This window comes from Patella vulgata, chromosome 7, assembly GCF_932274485.2.
Source record: "Patella vulgata chromosome 7, xgPatVulg1.2, whole genome shotgun sequence".
NCBI lineage: Eukaryota > Metazoa > Mollusca > Gastropoda > Patellidae > Patella > Patella vulgata.
The window spans coordinates 38,292,402-38,318,329 of NC_065885.2; the positions used below are offsets into that span (position 1 = coordinate 38,292,402).

The 25,928-nt window shown below is 35.4% G+C and overlaps 1 protein-coding gene and 1 long non-coding RNA gene across 2 annotated transcripts; both read right to left on the reverse strand.

Annotated features, from left to right (window-relative positions):
- Positions 1 to 7,458: 7,458 nt before the first annotated feature.
- LOC126828738 (PLAC8-like protein 1) lies at positions 7,459 to 16,766 on the reverse strand. Its single transcript, XM_050558717.2, has 4 exons — positions 16,161 to 16,766; positions 9,301 to 9,525; positions 8,366 to 8,502; positions 7,459 to 7,830 (listed from the first exon to the last, which is right to left on the reverse strand). The coding sequence occupies exons 1-4, from the start codon at positions 16,165 to 16,167 to the stop codon at positions 7,738 to 7,740; spliced, it is 462 nt and encodes a 153-aa protein (XP_050414674.1). The 5' UTR covers positions 16,168 to 16,766; the 3' UTR covers positions 7,459 to 7,737.
- Positions 16,767 to 19,568: 2,802 nt separating this feature from the next.
- Positions 19,569 to 25,928, reverse strand: LOC126828743 (uncharacterized). Its single transcript, XR_007683220.2, has 9 exons — positions 25,825 to 25,928; positions 25,624 to 25,682; positions 24,822 to 24,873; positions 23,852 to 23,919; positions 23,452 to 23,576; positions 23,095 to 23,160; positions 22,455 to 22,553; positions 21,619 to 21,695; positions 19,569 to 21,152 (listed from the first exon to the last, which is right to left on the reverse strand). It is a non-coding gene; the product is annotated as an uncharacterized LOC126828743 (long non-coding RNA).

A 25,928-nucleotide genomic window follows, 5' to 3' on the forward strand; every position in this document is an offset into this window, starting at 1 on the left:
ACCATGACTAGTTCATTCAACAATAAGGATAAAGACAAATTTTTAATACTAATGATAAACTGGCATGCACTTAGTAACAGAATGTAAATCTCAAAACTTCTATATCTAATACAGCAGAGGCTATGCCATGTGACGAGACAATTAACAAAATGGGCTATAATAATTTATACAAGCAATGCTCAGTATAGATTAGAGTGCCTATAACTATAAGACCAATAACTTGCGATATCACCTCGGTGGAAGCGGGCGTAAAATACAACTAACTTACACACACAACACTTTAAAATAAAGATAAAAAAAACCCAATTCACATATAAACAAGGACGTGTATATATCTTATAGTGAGTGATATGGTGCGGAAACAAATCTAAATCTACCCGGACACACAATGGGAGAGGAATGGGGAATAAAAGGCTAAGTATATGAGTAAGGGAAGAAATGTGTTCAATAAATCTAAATCTATTGGCATTTGGCTCATGTTAGAGGTATCTATAAGCTTATGTGGTAATATAATTGTTATAATAAACAAACAATGGGAACAATAATGCCTATAGATAACTAACTATATGGGGGAGTGAATGGGCCAAGCAAAGGAGTGAGGGAAGGGAAGTGTTTCAAAGCCGCAGAGAAAAAAAAATTACAAGTTTATATTATGTGCATAGAAATGCCCAGATCATTTACAGGCTGTAGCATAAATGTTAGGGTGATAATATCACAGTAAATAAATACATGTTCATCGTAAAACCTAATTAAAAATATTGTACACTGTAACCATGGTTGTGGGCCATGCAGCAATTGTTGAGCAGACAGTAAGCTTCTAAATACATATAATTAGATAAAACTATTGCGTTAAATTTAAGCGCCCAATTCTGTGTTTGTACAATACATGTGAGATAACTCCATTCCTAAGCGATTCAAATTCATAATACATGGAGGCAGACCACCATTAATTCCCCATTGACTTCAATGTTAATTCTGGCCTCTTTGCCCACCTCCAACTTTTCCCAAAATTTTCGTTTGGCTGAATGCTTTTCACTACAGACAGAGGAACAAATGGTCATGTCTTTGCACTAAAATTTGTATGAGGTTGACCACCAAAATTTTGAGATACACAAACTTGAAGAAGCATACTAAAACATGTATATAGTTGCCGTACATATCACCGTAGCCAACCTGATAACTCCGTTATCCTTCCGCCTCAAAATCATGAAAATTTACCAAAACCTGGCAGAAAAGGTTAATTCAAACCCTCTTCGTCCATTCTAGACCAAAAAATCAACAAAATGGGCATGCAAACAGGAAGAAGAAAAGAGACACAGAGAGAGAATAGCTATAAATAGACGAACTACCGAGATGGTGAAATTTAATGGTGGTCTGCCTCCACATGTAGATGACCACAGACTAATTATTTCCCCATTGACTTTAATGTTAATTTTCGTCTCTTAGACCGGCTCTAACCTTTTCCCAAATTTTCGTTGGGTAGAACGCTTTCTGCCACAGATGGCAACATGTGGCAAACTCTTGCCCAAAAGCATCTATGAGGTTCACCATAAAAAACTTGAGATACACAAGCTGAAAGTAGAGACAAAAAAACATGCAATTTCCGGCCCTACATTTCAACGTAACCAACCCCACAACTCTTGTATCCTTCCGTCTCAAAATCATGAATATTCACAAAAACCTGGCAGTAAATGCATTTTCAAACCCTTTTTTTCGATTCTACACCAAAAAGTCAACAAAAAATCGCCATGCAAAAGGGGGAAAAGGGAAACGGAGAGAGAGACTAAAAATAACTTTGGCCCATGAATATTTGGTGATCTGTGTCCAGATACAATGGAAATTAATTTAGACCCACACTGGGAGTTATCTAGTATTTTTTAATGCTGTATAATTCATGCTGCTTCAAGGCTAAATAAAAATCTTTGAAATAATGCAATGACTAGTAGGATGTACTGGGACTGTAGTTTGCTGTATAAGCTTACTACATGTACTTTCAAGAAATAATGCAATGATTAAGAAAAGGATGTAATTGAGTGTTGTATTTCCCAGAACTTTTTGTTTCTTCTTCCTGTAATGTCTACATGGCTCCTGAGATGCGAGCAAAAATTATTAGCACTACAAAACATGAATTTACACAAGCACTGCTGATTGGATCACAGAAACAAAGCACAATAAACTAGACACTGTTTGAAGTGTATTCACATTTTTGCTTTTTTGAATCAATTGGTTTGACACATATCACCTTTCTTTCGTGCCAGTTCGGTATTACAGATCTTCCACTTGCTAAAATTCTTGCTAGAAGAAGGGCCATTTCTACTTGGATTCTGACGAAATAAGTGTCTATATGGCGGTGGTGAATAATACCCAACAATTGGGGCTAGAGGACACACAGTATGTGAAAGCCAATTGTCATCCGATCTTACGTGTCTTAGTCTTGAGGGACTGGGTCTTGGTAAGTTTAAGGCCCTTTTTTTTAGCAGAATTGCAAGGTTTGATGTTCCTTTAAAATTAAGGTGTGTTCCATCTTTCTTAGAAAAAAGATAACTTTTAATTTCCCCTTTTGAATCACCAAAGAATGTCTGAGAGTTAATTACACTGATATTGTTATCTTTGCACACTTTTTGTAGTATCTTATTAATCATTTTTATGCCAGTGTTTTCAGTTGAACGTTTTCTTGGCAGCAGTTCTATGAATCTGATGTAGGCATTTGGGTACTTTTCGGTAATAGGTTTTTGACATCGTGTGACACCCGGCATCGGTTTATGTCCGTATCTCTGTATTATTTCTGTAATCTAGTCTCTTTCCATTCAAATGTTTTAAAATTGATGAGCCTACAATAAGATTTGGTAGGCCGCCCGGCAACAGTTTGGATTCAAACTTGGTTGGTGCCGCGGCTGTCGTCTGAGTGGGCATACATGTACTAGGTGCAGTTGTGCTTGCACCCACTCTTATTCTGTCGGTCTCAGTTTGAGTGGTTGCGTTGTCTGCTTGATTAGCATTTGCCAGGGCCGGTTTCGTCTGCGTGTCCATGTTCTTTGATACTGCCTTGGTTTGGGTGGTTGAGTTTTTAGTTGTATTTTCTGTTTAGGAAGATGAAACTTTATGCTTCAAATTGTCAGTCTGGGTTGCCTTGTTACAGTTCTGATTATTTTTTTAATACTCAGCTGGTGCTAAATTTGTATGTTTTGAAGACTTACTTTATCTTCCTCTATTCATTGAACTTTACTGGAGAGATCCTGGTTTACACTTGTCAGTCTGGGTTGCCTTGTTACAGTTCTGATTATTTTTTTTTAATACTCAGCTGCAACTAAATTTGTATGTTTTGAAGACTTACTTTATCTTCCTCTATTCATTGAACTTTACTGGAGAGATCCTGGTTTACACTTGATAAGGCTTACCACTTTCCCCTTTCTTCTGTGAGTTTCTCTGTGATACCATAGCCTCATCTACAGTAGGCCTATGCTCGCTAGTACTGACCAGGGGCGGATCTAGGAATTTTGAAAAGGGGGGGGCGCCGCAAAATGGGGGCACTGACCGCGGAAACGGGGCACGCCGCTGAGAGGGGATTTTTTTTTCTTGGGGGGGGGGGTTACCCCCAAGAAAGTTATCCGTCATTTCCTTGCATCTGTAGCCATTCCAAGAGCTATTTGGCTGATATATTCGTCTAAGTAAACGTTTGGAAATCATTGAAACATAGCCTTAAAATCGAGAAAAAAAGCCAGTTAAACATGCGACTCGAAAATTGTCAAGGCGAGCGAGGCATTATGATGGGAAAAAGACGAATCTATTCCCTAGCCACTTCACTATTTAAGCCTTGTAACTTGTACTTTGTACTGTCCACACATGAAACAATGCTATTCAAGTTTCACTCATGTGTGTCGGTGATGGGCATGAGTGTATACGCCGCCGATTCGACAAGATGTCTGTCTATAGTCACTCTATAGGATTAGGGCACCGTCAGCTAAACAACAAGAATTCGTTTGAAAGTGAAAGCATTAATTAGACCAGACTGGTGTGTTTGAATCGATGGTTTGAGTCATTTGGGATCCCTGCCCTAGTTGGCTTGTTCCTTGTTTTTATTTTATTGGCTGGTAATCTGGGGTTAGTTTGCGCTTTGATCAGGTTAAATGTCTATGTGGTAACTACTTGCTGGTACCACTGGTAACTGGAAGGTCAGTTTCATCTAAATCTGAGTACATACATGTATCTTCGTCAGTGGATATACTGGTACTTACCCTAAATGTACATAGGAGTCATTTACGTAGCTGGTGTCCGGGGTGTGATAATTTAGTAAGCTGATAATATGTGTTTTTTAGCAGAATTTTCATTCTTACTACAGGAGTCTGCATTATAACTCTCATGTTCTTTTATTTGGCTTTTCGTCCATTTGGTGTTACTTTTCTCGTTTCGTTTATTCAAATCTACAGGTGTAGACTGGATGGGCGAGGGTACATGATGTGCAATATTGGTCATCGATTGAGAGTGCGTGAGTGGAGATGTTTGTTTAGAGCTGATAAAAGTCTTCTTCACTGTATACTGTACTGCATTACTGATTCACAGGCCCCTAATACGAGTGACGCAGCCACGAGCCGGGCACGACAGATTCAAGCTTTCTAGGGGGTGGGGGTCCGGGGCCGTTCTCCCCCTGAGAAATTTTTTAATCTAGAGTCCCCGAAATGTCTTTTACTCGACTTTGGGGGAAGATTTTGTAGAATTCTGATGGCCAGAAAGCACTTATGTGTAAAATTGGGTACTAGGCATGGAAATTCCTGTTATTTAATAGAGACTTTTGGCAAGCGTAAATTCCTAGTCCGTATTGCGAATCCATATCAACTTTGCGTATGAATTTAATAATATTAATCTTAGCCCACTGTGTATGCACCAGAAATTGAATGTAGTTGTTGTAATTTTGTATTACCTTGTATTACAGTGTCCATGTAAATTTTTGGGGAGAGGGCTTTGCCTGTTCTCTTAAAATGTAATAAAATGGTGTTTATAAAAAGCAACGAGAAAACTAATAAAAAACGAGATGATTATATTTTACAGGATTTTTTTTTGAAAGATACTGAAAGAGTTTTAAGGGAAGCGATTTACACCTATACCTTTTGCAAAATTCATAATTCAATTTTTATACGCCCACATTTTCATGTGGACGTATATTGTCGACGCCCCTGTCTGTCCGTCCAAAATTTGTTTGTGGGCACTCTACAGGTCACAATTTTTATTAGATTTTGACGAAACTTAAAATATAGGTCTATCTCCCAATGATATCGCTTCCATTCGGTATTTGTATAAATCAGACCATAACTTTATGGATTATGGCCCCTGATAGTACGAAATATCACGTTTTTAGCTTGTGGGCACTCTACAGGTCAAAATTTTTATCTGATTTTTATGAAACTTGAAATGCATGTTTATATAACCAAAAGATCTTGGTTCCTTTCGATATTATGGCCCCTGATTGTACGACAAATCGCGCTTTTAGCTTGTGGTCCGTCTAGAGGTTACAATTATTATCCGATTAAAAAAAAACGTTCAAATATATCACCGTTACACCCTAATTATAGCTGAGTTCGAATTTCGTGAAAATCGGACCAAAACTGCCGGACAAAATGGCCGCCCCTCGTACTCAAATTGTGTATATATATGGTATAATAAGGTTGTGGACCCTCTAGAGCTCACAATTTTGATCCGATTTTGATGAAACTTGAAGTACATGTTTATAAGCCAAAGTTATTGGTTCCTTTCGATATTCGTAACTTCCTGAATTATGGCCCTTGATTGTACGAAAAATCGCTTTTTGTTTAGCTTGTTCTCTATCCGTTTCTTGCAAAATTTGTATCTGCCTGGCAGCGGCTGATCGATCTGATGGCACAAAAAGAACTATAGGCGCAGTAAATGTCTTAAGGATACAGGCCATCTTCACGTCGATGTTTTACATTTACCAACAAGCTGGATTAGATCTGAACAAAATGGAGAACGATTTTGAAAATTAATACCTAATTAGCTGAGAAACTCCAAGTTGCCATATCATCTATTAACCGGTCATTCGTTCAAGATGCTGTATCCAGAAATAACACAAACATCGTTGTAGAGAAACTTCGTGGCAGTATAAATATGAGTCCATTTTTGAGGAGTAACTTTAGACCGGGTGCTTTCTCTGCCAACAACTCGGGAAGTTTAATCGTGATGTCATATTTTTACCAACAAGCTGGATTTTGGACAAAATGAAGAACTATTTTGAGAATAATACCAAACTAGCTGAGAAATTCCAAGCTGCCATATCATCTATTAACCGGCCATTCGTTCACGATGCTGTATCCAGAAATAACACAAACATCGTTGTCGAGAGAACTTCGTGATATTATAAATAAGAGTCCATTTTTCTTACTTTTTCGTACGTTTTTTATTTCAAACTATTTGCAGAGTTTATTATTGTGTTGATGAAATTTTGTTTTGTGCCTGTGTCTGTGTCTGTTTGTGTATGTGTGTGTGTGTGGGGGGGGGGGGGTGAGTTTATGTTTGGGGTTGATGGTGCTTGCCGGATTATAAATATTATTTCTAGATTATGTTCGGATAAAGGGTCAATCGGCAATTGAGTTTAAATCATGACATTGATCAGAAAGTAGGAGGGGTTATTTCTCATTAAGATTCAAGACTTCTGCTTACTGGCCAATCACTAAGCAATGAATATCGATTTTATCTTAAAAATTTAAGATAGTTAATCTTTAGTCCTCTTAACATTGTCCCCTATGCAATCTGATTAAAATACAGATCTATATTTCGTTCCGTTTTTATTATATACTTTGGGTGGCCTCCGCTACATGAAGAGCTGACCTTTGACCCTATGACGTCCGACATTTGATTTACCAATCAGCGCTGATATTTTTAGCGGGATACCCACAGTTCCGTGCACCGTACGCCAATAACTCACCGCAACAGACCGTTGTAATGGCCAATCTGTCACGCGGGTTCTATAATAACTCTTTCAGATCCTAGTGTAGTATAGACAAGTAAAACGAAGTGTTGTACTATAAAAAAAACGAAACGAAATATGATCTGTGTTTTAATCACATTTTCCGCTATGGCTCTGCTGACCTTAATGTTAATTTTGGTCTCTTTGCCCTTCTCCAACTATTCCCCAAATTTCGCTGGGCTGAATGCTTTTTATTACAGACAGAGCAACATCTGGTCAAGTCTTTGCTCCGCCGTACATATTACCGTAACCAGCCTCTTCACTCTGTTTTATTTCCGCATTTAAACCTGACAGAAAATATTAATTCAAAACCTCTTCTTCAATTCTGGATACAAAAAACGGCCATCCAGAAGGGGAGAAAAGGGAGGGAGAGAGCATAGCTATAAATATACGAACTACAAATCGTAAAAATAAAATTGTAAAATTTATTTGTGGCCTGAATCCGTATAAATAAAGAAAAACAATGAGCAATAACAGCATCATGAAAGTAGGTGATTTATTTACAAAAAGCTATATACATTATATATAAAACACGTTGTTCATATTGTCTATGAGTATAATGAATTACTTGATATTTAGATACTTCCCGATTTGTTAATATTCATGTCTTGTCTATAGGATTGGTTTTATGTGGGAAATTTATCTCATTAAACGGAAACATTAAGTCTTTATTCTTCTACTTCATGCTGTTGGTACATTAGAATATTTCCACTTTGTTCTTTCGTTATGATATAAAAAATTGTTTGATGCAAATTTCATATTCAAAGTCCAATATCATCTAACTCTCGACTCATTTGACAAATAGCACATGGTTCACAACATAAGGTCGAGAAAAAATCTTTCACTAATGTGCCCTGAAAAATATCATAAAACAAAATATCATAAATATATGTTCCTTCAGTGGCTAAAAAAGACCGCCCAACCCCATTTCAGGTTCATGGTAAATCTTTGCGACGACTCACAATTAGCTATATTCACTTTTCTGGCTATATAACGGATACAAATATGGCCCCGATTATCCGGGCAATGTTTCTTTCCATGCGTTGTTGGTGTGATTAGCATACAGTCTATATTAATTTATTTTCAGATAACTTTTGAAAGAGGAATTATTTTAGAATCACATTTACACGATAAGGAAATAAATACCGAAATATCTCCAGTTATCCCATTAAACACATAGTAGTATATATGCAATCAATTTTACCCATAGATATTCGTTTTTAAAACTGCGAACACAGACGTGGACTTTTAAGGTGTTGTTTTCAAAATAGACCAGGTCCGACTTGAACTTGATCCTACCCAGTGTGAAGTGTCCAATTGTCTTGTCCCTTTGTGTTCTGCATCTGAGCCTAATTATCAAACTCTGAATAATGATTATAAGCGAAATACCTTTAAACTAAACAAAGATCGAACTTTAACCCGTAGACCAAATGCTGTACATGGTATCATTGCCATAAACGGCGTTTCCCCTAATCTGGTTGCTAGAGTATATCGAAGATAAGACCAGCAACAACACTGAAAACAACCTGAAAAGAATTCAATACAAACATGTATTTAATTAATGCATTATATTCTGGAAACCTACACGGTACACTCTAATTTAGACGATGGACTACGACTTTCCATTTTACACAGAAGGGAGAATGTCGTTCTAGTTTAGGTTGTGGATTTTTCCATTGCATACTTATGTTTCTTCTAGCTTTCGCTACCTGGACAATGTCATTTTAATATTCTCTGCCGGGACACGGTTGTTTTATTATTCTCTATCAGGACAATGTCATTTTAGTATTCTTTCAGGACACGGTTGTTTGTATATTCTTACCACTATGCCATTTTAGTATTATTTTCAGGACAATGTTGTTTTAGTGTACTCTACGGTAACAATGACGTTTAATTGTACTTTAGGGTACTCTATACAGTCAGGGGCGCCGGAACGGAACGAGGGCCAGGGTACCAAAAGATAGGGGGGGGGGCAGGGTGTTCTCTCCCCCCGGCTTCTAGAAAATTTTGAAATTTGTCAATTCCGAGAACGCTGTTTAGAGCGCCTCTAGCATTCCAAATTCCAACCAAAAAACCTTTAAAATACATGATAATGAAAGTGACAAAAGCCTGATTATTCACAATTTTCGTATCATGAGCAAAAGGTTGAAAACTTGCATCATTAGGGCATGGGTATACATGTATACCCCAGAAAAGGACATGGTACCATTTGCATACTCTGGTACCCGGGTTATCCACTGATAAGTAAATTGTCCTGTTACCTATATGTGTTCCTACTATCGTTTTATTGTTCCCTGAAAAAAATCGGAAAATTTATGACTTACAACTTCGTCTTTCATCTTTTCGACAATCAAATAAACCAGACGACCATTCTTTTTCACAATGAGCGTCATCAAATGGCATATTGAGCGTAACACGGGTAATTTTCTTTGGTCTACTTGGTTGAGTTAACACCACTGTACTCTGGTCAGCTGGAGAATGGTCGGCGTCTAGTTTAAGTTTGACCTCTACAAAGGAGTCGTCTAGGGGAATATTATTTGGTTTTACTTCTGAAAAACACAAAACAAGATCAAAATTAAAAAGAACGCTCTTTAGTGGAATGCCTCTTCAATTACTATTTAGGGCTTTTGAAAACTTAATAATATCACTTTGAAGTTTTTTTCACACGTCCGGGATATCTTTTACAGCAGTTGATTGGATAACATTGACAAAATATTTCTCGCTCAAATGAATTCCCTGATTGGGCTATAATTTAAAGCAGTTCATCATGATATGCCTAATTTTCAGTCCTTGGTATTTTTGTGTATTACTGTATAATATTTCAAAATCCGTTTGATTTTTACAACAATGGGGTTTGGATTTATTGTGAAGTTCTATTCAAGAAATGACATCGGTTTTTCCATACTCCTCGCTGTGTTGTGTTTCACTCAATCAAAAACCCAGATTTTGGTTCCAAGTGCAGTCATGGCTAGCAAGAGGATTTTGTCGGGCCACTGTTTCGGGAAATTGCGGTTCTCTCCGCAACATGGAACCTAAATCAGCAAAATTCGACCCCTTACGTAAATAAAAGATTCTTCTGGAGACCAGAGGTTTGGCCAATGTAAATAAACACCGACATGGCCTATTACATTATCTTGGAACACATAGAACGAATCTTGACTAACAGCTGAGCATGTATATAATATTATGTAATAGTGTATAATAACTATAGCAATGACAGGACACCGTCAACACATTAATACCACATGCATTTATATCGGTCATCTTCAACAGTTACAAGAATTGGGATTACAATTTGAAGGTGGAATATTGGTAATATCTGATGGTGCCACAAAATACTATATTATGATATATTGTTTGTCTTATAGATCCTATATTTCAGCAGTAGTTGTGGTATGTTTGTTTTTTGAACCCACTATGGTATCTACGAATGGCGTGCAATCTTATAAACAAAGATAACATACCCACTAAAGGCACATCAAAATATTACTTCGAGTAAAAAATGTCAATTTAAATAGCAAGATTTAAAAAAACAAAATGTCAATTTAAATAGCATGAATTAAAAAAAAAAAAAACAATTTCATCCGCACTCATTGCACATATAAATAGGAAATGACACAATGCCATAACATTCTTCAAAGTTAATAGGCCTTCATTAACACGATATCTACGGTAAAGACACCCCATTTCTTTGAAAAGTATATAAAAAAAGATAATGCAAACACGATTGACAATCTTAATTCAACACACATTGACAAATGGTGTGTATTTTTGTTTTATTTAAAAGCTAGTTTATTGACTGAACTTTGTAATTAACATACAAATGAAAGCGATTATAGACACAGTCAACATTACAATCTGTTCACAATGTTCATAAATTTAACAGTCTTAACAATTCAAGGGGTTGGGGGTGGGGGGTCAGTCACTCAAAGGAATTTCCACTTTTCAAAATGTCTTTATTTACTTGTGAGTCTATATTTGTGTTTGAATGTAGAAAAGCGACGTACCCTTCTTTAGTTGGTTGATTAGATGCCAGTTGTGTCTTATAAATATAATATTTGTTTAATATTGTTACATGGTTCACCGATGTGTATTTTCCACTCGTTATCATAGCTGACTTAGTACTTGGTGGCATAAATAAAGTGCCCTGACAACTTTCAAAAGAAATTAATGCATTTTATTAAATATATTTAAAATAACTCGTAAATTGAAAGTTAAAGGGCGTATGATATTGTAATTTCTAATCAATTATGTTCGGTGAAATACGTGAACAGTTCAAATTGAACAGCAGTCATTTACGCCTGCTTAGTACATTCTATACGTTTTTAAAATTATTATTTTGTAGTTTGTGAATCAACCTTTACTATAATTACTTCCACATTGTGTTGTAAGATATGTTGTTATTTGTTTATTACAAAATGGCATCCGAAACCATAGGGTACACGACTCGTGTACTGATTATAAAATGTTAATGTGTCTTAAATATTGGATATTAGGATCACAAGATACAATTTTATGGATACTCAATCACTGAGTTTGATACTAAGCGACGTTTCGACGAGGATACTCTCGTCTTTATCAAGCAAATGATGATTAGTCTGGTGGCCACATTTCCATATTGGTGATTGGCATGTAGTAATATTAACACAAGATACAAATTAATGGATACACAATTACTGAGTTTGATATCATTTGCTTGATAAAAACGAGAATATCCTCGTCGAAACGTCGCTTAAATGCCAATCGAAGAAGATATTAGGATCCTATAGTTTCACGACAAGATAACAACATTAATATTCATTGAAATTGATCACTATTGAATTCTAATTCGTGTTTTTAATTTCGAATATTATGGAAAATATTGAGTTAAAGACTTAGCTCCTTCAAAACAACTCATTGGTGACGAGGTAGATTTATGTTCACAAAAAAACCTAATGTGAATATTCCGAATATAAATGAAAAGTTAAATCACGTGATATCAAAATTATTTTATACCATTCTTAAAAGCATCATAGGCCCATTTAACGAATGATCTGCGGAGAGATAGGTATGTAGGAGAATCAAACAATTTCACAAAATGTCAGATAACAATTAATTTGACCTAAAACTATAATAACAGGAAAATTAATTGATCTACTAAATAGTGATATTTCATTATAATTTTGCACACTCTGCAATTTCTAAAACCAGACTTTGTTGTAAGACATTCTGATCAACAACAGTGGCATGATAGCTGATAAAGCATTAGAATTAAAGGAGTTATTAAATTGAATGGCAGTCTTTGGGCTTGACTTCTGGTTATTCCAGTGTACACAGATAGTAATCACCTGTGGGACATGTTTAGCCTCGTTCGTCGGGTACTTCATTACAAATGGCACACGACAACATTCTGGCACGTGATTCGTGTGCCAATTTTAAAATTTACATTTTGTCTTAAATATTCGATATCAATAGCCTATCTTATCACAGTAATATAACATCACCAATGTTGATTTAAACTGACCAATAAGTCGTGTTTGCAATATCGAAAACTGTGGAATGTCCCAGTGCGATTAAATAAATATATATATATATATGTGTGTACAAGCAAACATCCCGAAAGAAATAGGTTTCAGTGGCTTTCAGAATCCGGGGTAAAAGATTATAAAAAGAAAAGTTGTGGACTATTTCTCAGATTGGCCTTTATTCATTGATATAGTATAGTCAGCAGATTTAACACTATCTCTACAAACATGATGTATATTATATAAACCATCAACAGTTTACTAGATTATATAGATAAAGTTATATATATATACTTATCATCGTATATAAAACTGACATATACCAGACATCAACATACTTCATTACTTACATTTACTCTTAATATATTAAGCCAAGGTGATTAGACCATGTGTATATTGATAAGTATAAAGAGGGTTTTATGAGTAATTTTCGCGTGGCGTACACAGACCTTTATTAGTAATTGAATGATGTTTAAAATAAAAAGTATTATTACCCATATCTTTCAGAGGTGAATTTCAAAGTGGTATTTGTTGTACCCGGAAAAATCAGCAGACTCATTCATTTACATCCTAAATATGGTCTTTCAAGATATCGCAGGTCAGATTTAATTCGTGTAAATGAATTGCCCTGACAAATCCTGGTTCCACTGTGTGTCTTGTATGCAATGTGGTCATGGTGCTTAAAGAAGCAATATTCAGATTTAGCTCTTACATAATGCATCTTTAACACAACGAGAAACAGACACAAAGTGTAAACACCAAGATCCAAAATGTCAAACTCGATAATTAGTTCAGTGGCAATTTGTATTTAGGGGCTCCATAAAATGTTACGTCTCCCACCCCATCCATGCCAAAACAAACCCGAAGAAGCAACGGAAAATGATTTCAACGGTCTTCATCTATATAGAACATCTATATACAATATACTATGATCTAATGTTGGTATATGTAAACAGGTGCTATATTATATTACTACTTGATATAGGGGTATGGTGCCTCATAGTATTTTCATTATCTAAAGTATAAACATATGGTAGATATTTGTGTGTTTGTCTATCTACATTAATCATCAAATTTCGCAATATGTTTGCGGTCGCAGTTTCTGATGATGTAACGGAAATTAGACCAGTTATCATACGCAAAGTCAGCAGAACGTAACACTCAAAATATTAAAGCTGTAGATAGAACATACGTTTTCAATCATATGGCATTTGCTCTTAAAAGAAAACTTTAGATCAAAGAGGTGATTACCCGAAGAAGTGGTTACCTGAATGACAGGGACGGGCAACCATGTTATATTTATAAGCTGTTAAAGATAATTAGTTTAATTGAAACTGATAGGTAAGGAAACAAACTGACCAGGGAGATATGTTTAATCCGTATAAGGTTTATGAACTTTAGCACGCTATTATCCTAATGAGAAGATGGAGTGTATAACACAATCAGCCCACACTTTCCCCCCAAATGAAGGTGGCATAGGAATAAATATTTACAGATAAACCATAATAGAAAAAAATTCATACAGCTATAAAAAAAAAGCCATAACAGCTCTGTATATTATTCAAGTATGCAAGTTTCATAATCGTTCCAAATAAATCATTTTGATATAACACAAAGATTCTAGGAGCAATATTATCGTTATATTTATTCTGATAGTCACTAGTAGTGAACCTTGCACCATTTATAATGGAGTCATTGAGTTAGCAAATACTCGAAACAGAAAGGATTTAGCTACAGGAAGCGAACATGATAAACTTTATAAAGTATTTTTTAAAATATAGAAACTGTTGTTTTGATAAAAGATCAAGCTGACAATTATCCTGGTTAATAAACCTATTATTCACCACGATAATTACCGTATATATTATACTAAAAGGTCATGTCATTTATCATGGGTGACATTTTGCATGCAGCAATTGTCTAATTAATGATGAGAGCTATGACTTCATATCGCCTTCATTACTACATAAATGCAGTGTGCAATGATGTGAATGGATTTTGATTTCATAGGGGTGCAGTTTCTAATCGTGCAAATAAAGACGTAATAACATAGCCAGTTTGACAGACATTTTGAAAAGCTTAATTATATTCATAAGTTATATTATCTAAGTTGGACATTAGACATGCAATCTTTGGGTACAAAATATCAGAGCTAGGTATAACCGATATCAGAACCTAACCGAACGACTAGACACAAGATGATCTCCGTACCTCGCCGGTCAATTAGACACAAGACATATCACAGTACCACACAAACTACACACAATATAGATCACGGTACCCAACCGGTCAATCTGACACAAGATGATCTTAGTACCCAACCCATTAATTAGCCACAATATGGATCTCAGAACCTAGACGGTCAGTTAGACACAAGGCAGCTATCATAGTACCAAACTATATACATGTACAACACGGAACCTAAGAGGTCAATCTCAATTAATATTTGACCGTAAGAAGCAAGATGGCTCCCCATACCCAACTGTTCAATTATCAACATGATAGATCTCAGGTCTTATACCAATTGAACACAAGGTAGATTACATCACGTTTTCGACACAAGATAGATCACGGTACGTATTCACCTATTACCCATGGGTCACTGTACCCATTTGGTCAATTACCGACCAGATAATAATATTAGTATCTGTCCGGCCAATTAGTATGCACGAAGGATATCAATATCCCCTACAAGACGTATCTAGATACTATCCGGTCAATTAGACACAAGATAGATCATGTACGATACTCAGAGGTCAAGTACACAAGTATCTATCCGGCCCACCACTTACAAGATAAACTGTTTTCAGTACCAGTATTCTAGGAGCATTAATTTAGTGTCAGTAATTAATAGTCGTTCGTTTAGTATGGTCATCTTCGTGGAATTTAGCCAACATCACAAACAGAAGAACAAATTTTCTAAAATCAATAACAAAATAGAGAAATATTATTTATATTTCCTGTGTTACGTTGGCTATAGTGGAACAATAATATTTTCTATTCAGAGCATGTCCGATCTTCTATTCAGGGCATTTACTATTTTCTATTCAGAGCATTTACTATTTTCTATTCAGGGCATTTACTATATTTTCCAACAGCCACGATAACAGCTGATAATACAATACACCTAACATACATTCCTAAAATGTATTTTTACAGTTCCACACATAGCTAGCCTAAATATGACTTATTTTTATCAAAATATAGAGAGAGCATTCCTCACATCTGTCCAACCTATTAAGTTCGTCTTAATGCTTTAAAGTGAAAGGCTGTCATATACTTACTTGGTTCGGTACATTTTAATTGTTTTAGAAAAATGATTTAGTTCTACTTATTTTAACAAGGAAATAGATACTATTAAAGCTCGTACAAGAGGTATTATATAGCCCTGTTTATCTTCTTTTGTTTTTCTTTTTTTCAAAGGGGGAGAATTAAAGGAATTGCATTTTATTTTCATTTAGATTCATGTACATCACTTTAAAAAACGTGTCATGTCGACTTACAAGTCCATAGCACTAAGTCCTTACTCAAACCAAATCAAATTATATTACTTGTACGTGCATTAGTTAATTAAAATAATAAAATGCTCCGTACCATCCTAGGTATATGACCGTTAAAGCCATTAGTATTTGATAACAAACAATTAATGAATTATTATAGAAAATTCTGATTAAACATACCAGTCATTGTAGAAGATAAACCAATCCTATATTAACCAAATTCCTTGCTTTTGGACTGGGGATGTTTCAACCACGCGGTAATCTATTTCTGATATTAACCATAAAAACGGCACTAATTCCCGTCTTTATCCAGTGTTAAGAAATATTTTCTTTACTTATATATCACTACACGACCTTATGAGAGCACACTATAGTTAATATATTAAATGTAAAATGCATTGGTGTATGTATGTACATTCAGTGTAGTATCACATAATTCTATACACGCGGTTCACCGAGTTCAAAAATACATGCACCAAATGTTATTCCTGATATAATTCCTAATGAAGAAACTTCACACAGACATCAAGGAATTCTTTAACTTTGTTCATGGCACCGGGATTCTCTTCTGATAAACGCCATGCCTGCTGCTTGCACATATCAACGTCGGCTTTACAAAATCATTCTGCCAGGTTTTAGGTTTAAATTTGATACCGGCCTTTCAACAACAGTGGCCCACATTTCTAACTCCTCGCGTTCTTTGCCGATTCAGTAGCAATAGAAGCTGTGGGGTTATATACTGGCGATGGCTGCTGGGTATTAAGTTTACAGATCCCAAGCTTCTGTTTTCTATATAGTGCTTGTATATTTACAGTTGAGTTTAGACAAATGTCAGATAATTACTTGATAGCATATAGAGCTCCTATAATTAAAAAATCTCGCCACTTTAGAACCCATGTGTTGCGTTAATAGTCTAAGGTTAGTGATTGAGTTGTAGTCTCATTAAATTGATATTTTGTTGCCGTCCAAACTTCAGAACATAATTTAGACCAGCTAACAGTGGTAGTCCAAGAGCCATTGACGAAAAAACTGCATAAGTAATAGAAGGTTTGATAGGACAAATTCAAAAACCCCAGTCTTACGAGGTTTCAGTGGAGCTCAAATTTGCCTCATATGTAATAGGATCAGAATTATTTCTAAAATATTGCCATACAATGTATTAATATAAAAAATATAAATCTGACCGGATAAAATGGGGCCATGTCCTTTTCTGACTGACTTAAAAAGTGTGGGCGGGGCCAAAATTCGCATCATAAGTAATATAGTTGAAATTGGTGCCAAATGTTAGCTATGTATGAGCCGATTCTACAAACATCAAATCTGACTGGTTTCAGTGGGGCACGCTAATCTGACCACTTAAAATCTGCCCGATCTGCCATGCCCACAAAAAAGGTCAAAATTTACATCATGAGTAATATGGTCAGAAATAATTTTGAAATGTTGTGGTGCTATATCTGAATCTTAAAATGAAAAATCTGACCGGAAAAAATGGGGCCACACCCCTTTCTGACTGCCCTAAAAAGTGTGGACGGGTGTCCGAAAATGCCTCATAAGTAATAAGATTGAAATTGGTGCCAAATGTTAGCTAATTACGAGACGGTTCTACAAATATCAAATCTGACTGGTTTCATTGGGGCAAACCCCTAATCTGACCACTTAGATGTGCCTAATCTGCCACGCCCACAAATAGGGTCAAAATTTGCCTCATAAGTAAAATGATTGAAACTGGTGCCAAATGTTAACTATGTATTAGTCGGTTATAAAAATATAAAATCTGATGTGTTTCCGTGGGGCAAACTCCGAATCTGACCACTTAATTGTCCCCCCCCCCCACCCCAAAGGTTGAATACTCATGCTTGATATCACTTCAAAGTTAAATCTACAAACTGACTAGTTTGACACCCCACTATTAATTGGCAGTTTTCATAGTAGAGATTCAATACAGCACGACTGACCTCCAAGTGATATGATTCTCTATTAAAGTCCCGTCTTCAATTAGCCCAGGTTAGGTGCAGAAGCGTAGGACGTTAAACAACATTTCATTTCATTTCTCTATTAAAGTAGCCAAGTCTTGAACTCAATATCATCCAGTTTCCGACATTGCAAACACGACTTAATGGTCAATTTAAATCAACATTGTTATCTTACCGTGAAAAGTTGGGCTTCTGATATCCAATATTTAAGACAAAATGAAAATGTTAAAATCGGCACGCGAATCGTGTGCCAGAATGCTTTCAGATGCCATCTGTATGAAGCGACTCGACGAACGAGGCTAAACATATTTAAATCAACATTGATGTTGTTATCTTACCCTGAAAAGTTGGGCTTCTGTTATCCAATATTTAAGACAAAATGAAAATGTTAAAATTGCCAGAATGCCTTCGAGTGCCATTTGTATGTAGCGACTCAACAAACGAGGCTAAACATATCCCATGTAGGAGAATACTACCAGTGTAGACTGGAATAACCAGATGCCAATGACTGCCATTTAATTCGGACTCTTCGCGCATTTCGCCAAACATAACTGATTAGAAATTCTTCACAGTAAGAACAGAGATGATTGAATGTAAATCAGTTTACAGTTTAAAGACATTCATATTACATTACTATAAGCGTTACAACCCATTTGTGTGCCAAATATTAGCTATTTATCTCCTTTAAATATAGTATTACACTATTTCATGGCATTATCTTTTATACAAGAATCTATTATTGAAGAAGACAATGTCTACACAACAAAAAAACTGTATAATCAGTACTTTGCCATTCTGTTGGGAGTATATACCAGTTTTTCGGAGGATGGCAGCCAAGATAATAATATATTTGGTGATTTTAATATTTTCCATTTTGAAAGGAAGATAGTGAATTACTTTAGAACAGAGAAATTGACATTATTATTATCACCAAATACTAAAGAAAATAACATTTATAACAATAGAATGAATGCTGAAGAGACCATTAAAGGGGTGTTCTCAGAAAATCATCGATAAAAGCAAAGATTCGTGACATAGCATACGTATTACGTAAGGAAATAATAAATATACCAAAGTCCACTTTATCATCAAAATTAACAGTGCAGGATATAATTCAAGGCGAGGTTTCTGTGCCTTATTTAGTAATTGTCTTTTTAATCATTTATTAGGAAGACGTAACCAGAGACGAAAAAAAACCAGAAAAAAATGTAAGAAAAATTACCGTGAGACATAAGAGAGAATTAACAATGAGTATCTCTTTACATATCACATTTTAATCCGCAATAATACTTTAATCGATAACTTCGGCATTCTTCCATATGACCCTCAACTTGGTAAATTTTCAACCATATTTGATTCTTCATTCTGCAAAGACTCCTGATATTATACGCTAACATAATAATAAAAACTACGGACGGCATAGAAACGTTTTATTGAAATCAATGGTTCTATCTCTCTGGATTAATTAATAGAAATAATTATTTACATAAAATACCCAGATAATATTACAATAAGCATGATCAATATATATATACATGTATATATATATATATATATATATATAAACATCAACAATTTTTCCTTGTACACAATTAAACAGATAAATATTGGGTACTTAAACAAGATAAATATAATTTATACTTCTTATACTGTTCACTAAAAATCATCTTGGTTGAAAAAGAAATATTTTGCGAGCAATGAAATACTTTGACGTATCTAAGCACCTTACTTTAACAAGCGGTTGCCATGCAAGATACGCCCACATTTTGCAAGAGATGGACAGAGATAGGGCTAAAAAAAATAATATGACTTTTTGTACAATCAGGAGCCATAATCCAGGAACTTACAGACCAATATGCGCAAATATGGAAAGAAACCGAGATCTTTGGGTTATAAACCCTCTAGAGGGCCCACAACCTTGATATACCATATTTTTTTTACACTATTTGCGTACAAGGGGCGGCCATTTTGTCCCGCAGTTTTGGTCCGATTATAACAAAATTCGAACTCAACCGACATTACGGTGTAACGGTGAAATATTAAAGCGGTTTTTTTTTTTAATCGGAAAATAATTGTGACCTCTAGATGGATCACAAGCTAATAACGCGATAATTTTCGTACAATCAAGGGCCATAATTCAAGAAGTTGTGATCCGATATGCGCGAATATAAAAAGGAACCCAGATCTTTGGGTTATAAAAATGTATTCAAGTCCCATTAAAATCGGATCAAAAGTGTGACCTCTAGAGGGTCAACAACCTTGATATACCATATTTTTACACTGTTTGGGTCCGATTTTCACGAAATTCGTACTCAACCAAAATTAGGGTTGTAACGGTGATATACTAGAATGCTTTTTTAAATCGGATAATAATTGTGACCTCTAGAGGGACCACGGACTAAAAACGTGATTTTTCGTATAATCAGGGGTCATAAACCAGGAACTTACTCTCCGATATGCGTGAATATCGACAGGAGCCAAGATTTTTGGGTCATAAACATGCATTGCAAGTTTCATCAAAATCAGATGAATATTGTGACCTCTGGAGTGTCCACAAGCTAACAACGTGATTTTTCGGACAATCAGGGGCCATAATCTATGAAGTTTCGATCCGATACATGCCAATATCGAAAAGAATCGAGATCTTTTGGAGATATACCTATATTTAAAGTTTCGTCAATTGTGACCTGTAGAGTGTCCACAAACAAATTGTGGACGTCCGGACGGACAGGAGCGACGACAATATATATCGGATAATAATTGTGACCTGAAGAGTGTCCACAAACAAATTGTGGACATCCGGACGGACAGGGGCGACGACAATATACGTCCACATGAAAATGTGGGCGTATAAAAAGGCGAGTCTTGTATAAATGAAACTGTTCTAAGTTCAGACCAGTAGAACGTTAAACCCCATTTCATTTTATTTTTGTTATAAGTTTATTTGCGACCGCGCAGTATACCAATGATGTTATATGGAAGTTTTAAAACCGAAAGGATTTCAAGCTTCGAAATAAAATCAAAGTTGATTAAAAGTTATATAAGTAAATATCTAAAATAATATTTAAGAAATTAACATTATATACAGCAGTTCATAAATTACCAAACAGAACATTTTTTATTTGGATTCATTGTGGAATTTGGTTTACACTGAAACACCTTTGAAAAATCTTCACTGTTCGATAGAGTTCCGATTATTCTGAAAATATATAAATTTATAAATATTCACCATACTAAGATAAGTTATCTCAATTCCTGCTCATTTTTGGTAAAATTTGTTCAGCCAGTTACCTCGTCCAGTGATGAAATAATAATCTAGGAGGGGTGGGTAGGCCGGAGGGGGGGGGGGTAATTTTAGAGGTGACGAGTTGGTCATGCCACGTGTGCTTCTATATGGATTCAGTGACCATTTGCCATTATATTTGCAGTTCATCCTTGATAAATTTCAAGATAATTCTTTTGTCGGGCAACTGTTTAATAATATTATATGGATTTATGATTCACTAACTAAATTTCAAGTAGAGATAAATTACATCAATTGAAATCGAGCTCTGCAGATATATCTTTATTCTATAAGATATTAAATTAAAACATGAAACATTAGAACCAAATACGCAAGAAATGTTCTTAATCATTTATCACTTAGTAGAAATATATAGTGCTACCTGTATCTGCCTGGACTGTGTGGATCTGTCAATATCTGATTATGTAAAGCTTCTGGGGTTCTCTTACCACACCAACCCTGGACAATACAAGAATTTAATTTAAAGGAAAAAATTAATTTTATAACCTTAAGGTAAAGTTTACTTTATCTGATCACCGTAACTTTAATGCCCGGTGTATATAACTGTAGGGTAAAGTTTACTTTATCTGATGTTCGTTAACATATCCATCACAGTGTGGTCAAGCTCATTTTCTCTTTAAAGACATTTATCACCGTAATATAGCTTTACTTTCTCTTCTTTATAAATGATGTCTATCACCGTAAGGTAATATTTACTTTCTTTATAGTGGCATCTATCACCGTAAGGTGAGGTTTACTTTCTTTTTAATGACGTCTATCACGGTAAGGTAAAGTTTACTTTCTGTATGGAGACATCTATCACCGTAAGGTAAGGTTTACTTTCTTTTCAGTGACATCTATCACGGTAAGGTAAAGTTTACTTTCTGTATGGTGACATCTATCACCGTACGGTAAAGTTTACTTTCTTTATAGTGACATCTATCACCGTAAGGTAACTTTCCTTAATGACATTTATCACCAGTTTACGGGCCCTTTAATGGCACTTCTATATGGCTTATCTGTATATTTTTAATGGCATTTAGTAATCAAATAAAACACTACTTATGGATAACAATTAATACGGTTTATTAAAATGCGACGTTTCAGCAAGATTTCACAAATCGTTATTAAGTATACCAGATAACGACTTGGGAAATCTTGTAATTTTTTATCCATAAATAGTTTTTTATTTTGCGTGTCTGTCATTCACATGGTTACCTGCGCAAAATTGATAAAGAAGAGTTGATTGTGTGTCAAATTTAAACCTGGCAATTTATCATATTCTTCATTATTACTTTTTAACCATGTATTATAAGCCTGAAATAAAAATAAACTATTCATTAGAAAGGAATGTTTATGGTTTGTGAATAAACGTATATTTTAATAAGAATGTGTCTTGCTTCCACATTTTGTGGATAAATGAAGAAAGTGTTCACCACAATTTGTAGATAATTGATGCTATAATCTAGAATTGAATTTTAGAAGCCGGATCTACACCGAAGAAGGCAAGACCGTTGCAACATTTCTCATGTTACAAATACAAACACAAAGAATAAAAGTGACTTGAAAATAATAGTTATTTGGAATTGGCTCATGGGTGTTAACACTGTAGAAAAAACTGTACATATAGCATTAACAAGTTATTGACATAGTGCTAAACGAAACCACAATCCTCTTTTATTAATAATAACAAAATGCAATAAGGGAGACACCACTTCACACAATGTTAAAACCGCACATTCAATGACAATGCTTGCTTACCCAATGTGTAAGATAATGACGTATCAGCAACCATAAGGAGGACTACTATTGCCGCACCCTCATTTATATATTAGTCTACAGTATATTTGATACTTACTTTAAATGCTGCCTTTATTCCACCATTATCAGCTATATTCTCGCCTTGTGTATTTGTACCTTTTATCTATAAAATATTTTTAAAAATGCCAGTTGTTATTGTTTAAGGAGGGGGAAATATTAGACGTTTGCATCTCGTTGAAATGGATAAGTATTGAAACTAGATGAAGATACAAAATATAATCCGACAAACGGACCAACATGCCATTCCACAGAGATGACACAATTATTTGACAATATATCACAAGGTTAGTAAGAGGCATTTTACATTAATGTACTCTGTCATAAATCCAATCTAATTGTAGATATGGCATAACATTTCAATTATTTGAATATCAATGGTAATAATAAACCTTACGTAATCGGGGCCAAATTTATAGCTGGAATACTGATCTATTATACACTGTGCCAATTCATCAAATTTAATGGATGATGTATTTGTCCACCATGAATATAAATTTCCATCTTTATCATACTGTCGACCTTCAAAAATAGAAAGAGTTCATTGAACGACCCATTTATCAGATGACCCGATAACCCTACTATTGGACAGTATACATACGGTGAGCTTTCGTTCTTTTTGAAGAGTTGCAACAAATATTCTGGAGTAAAACATGATTAATTTATCCTTTTAATCCACCGGTTCTCCAAATAATTTGTTTTTGTTTAAGTATGAATATCCAACGCCAAAGTATTTCCAGCTGAAATTTTCGAACAAGGCAAACCGGTTACTTCTTCACATGCGAACAAATGCGTACCTTGGTCGTCAAAACCATGTGTTATTTCATGACCAATAACCAAACCAATACCGCCATAGATAAGTGATCTGAAAAAAGTATACATACATTAGCTTCCCCATGCAGATATATTTATGCTCTTTGAGAATAAAGTGTTGTTTAAATACAAAAACAAATACATTTTCTAGGCCATAGATTCTGCTTTGATGACAAGACACAGGTGAGGTTTGATGAGCCAGGCCATGAAGCTTCTTGGGGCAGACCCCCAAAGATTCTCACATTGACTTTAATTTAATGATAATTCTTGTCTTTTTGCCCGGATCCAGCATTTTCCCACATTTTCATTGGGATGGATGTGTTCCATCTGGAAATTAGTGACAATGTTCTGTTCCAAAGCTTGTATGAGGTTGAAACTTTCAGATGTACAAATTTGAAGTAACATACTAAAACATGTAACTATCCGCCGTATATATCGCCGTAACCAACCTCTCGGCCACGAATATTAACTCTTATAAATCAAAAAAGTTAACAAAAATGGGAGAGAGAAACTATAAATAGAAAGAATTACCGAGATATGGGAAGGGATTTGTGGTCTGCGTCCTAATATGTAGTTCGAGTTCTCCCCCTTTAAGCCACACAATTCCAAAAGGTAACTTTTTTTTAATAATCCAGGCAATTGAATAGAAAAATACTAGTTGAATAACATGGTGACCTCGATGTTAATAGATATAAACTTTCTATTCTTCAGTATGTGGTTGACGTTCTAAGACAAAATAAGATGACGCCATGATATCAACAGAAAATAAATAGAACTTTAGATGGCAATAACTTACATTGTCTTAGGATTGGTTGATTTTATTGATATAATTTGGACTAATATACTATTATTACGCGCCATCTGGAATATTTAATAGTTAATGTTTGGATGCACGAGGAACCCCCGCTTTATTATAAATAAAAAAATACATAAATTATCAGGTATTTAACTTACTTTGGATAATCTTTATCATAAAATGGTGGCTGGAGAATGCCAGCTGGAAACGCTAAAAGTAATTGAATAAATTTAAAAATTAAAACTATAAAAATAAGAGAGTTCTACACGCAGAGATTCTGTAAATAGCCTACAATAGACTCTCTATCCCATAATATCCAAATACATGTATGTGTTCATCTATCTATATATATATTTGTGACTGTCTGTCTGTCTGTCTGTCTGTCTGTCTGTTCGGGGTTGGCGGCTACACTAGGTCTGCCCCGAGTCTGAAATTTGGGGTATAGGGGTAGCTCGGACCGGGGAGTAACTTAGGCCAGGTGGCGTTAGTCTACCACTTCCGGTTTCGGAGTTATGACCCCCGAGCGAAGCCGGTCTGTTCGGGGTTGGCGGCTACACTAGGTCTGCCCCGAGTCTGAAATTTGGGGTATAGAGGTAGCTCGGACCGGGGAGTAACATAGACCAGGTGGCATTAGTCTACCACTTCCAGTTTCGGAGTTATGGCCCCCAAGCGAAGTCTGTCTGTTCGGGGTTGGCGGCTACATCTGCCCCGAGTCTGAAATTTGGAGTATAGGGGTAGCTCGGACCGGGAAGTAACATAGGCCAGGTGGCGTTAGTCTACCACTTCCGGTTTCGGAGTTATGACCCCCGAGCGAAGCCGGGTATCCTGCTAGTTATTTTATAAATGACCCGAAGACAAACTCCCGGGACTCCAATTTTGCTCGCTACGCTGGCAACCCCACCCCGACGGGCGTGTTATTCTATAAATCAAACAACAATAAGTCATATTGTAATAACTTACTTATGGAATTTTGTGTTGGGTCGTAGAAGGCGTTAACTATGGAAGCTCCTATAGGCCAACTGAAACCGATATTAAACAAAATAAAGTTGATTCAAAGTGAAGGATCACGTCGTTTTTTTTTTTTTCGTTTTTTTTGTTTTTTTTTTAATAAATTAAAATTTAAGTTCAATGTTAGTCTACCTAAAATCTAAATTAACTTACATTGTTTTATCTACGGGATCTCTGAGTTTCCTCATTATGTTATCAACAGAAAACATATCTACATCGTCAACGTTGTCGAAATAGTTGTCAGACTTGAAGCTAAG

Bases quoted from the DNA above. Each gene is read 5' to 3' on its own strand.
- LOC126828738 (XM_050558717.2), bottom strand. The intron at 8,503-9,300 runs GTAAGTCATAAA...AATTCTTTTCAG, and splicing joins AAAAGATGAAAGACGAAGTT to GTTGTTTTCAGTGTTGTTGC. The intron at 7,831-8,365 runs GTATTTCGCTTA...GATATTTTTCAG, and splicing joins GATCTTTGTTTAGTTTAAAG to GGCACATTAGTGAAAGATTT.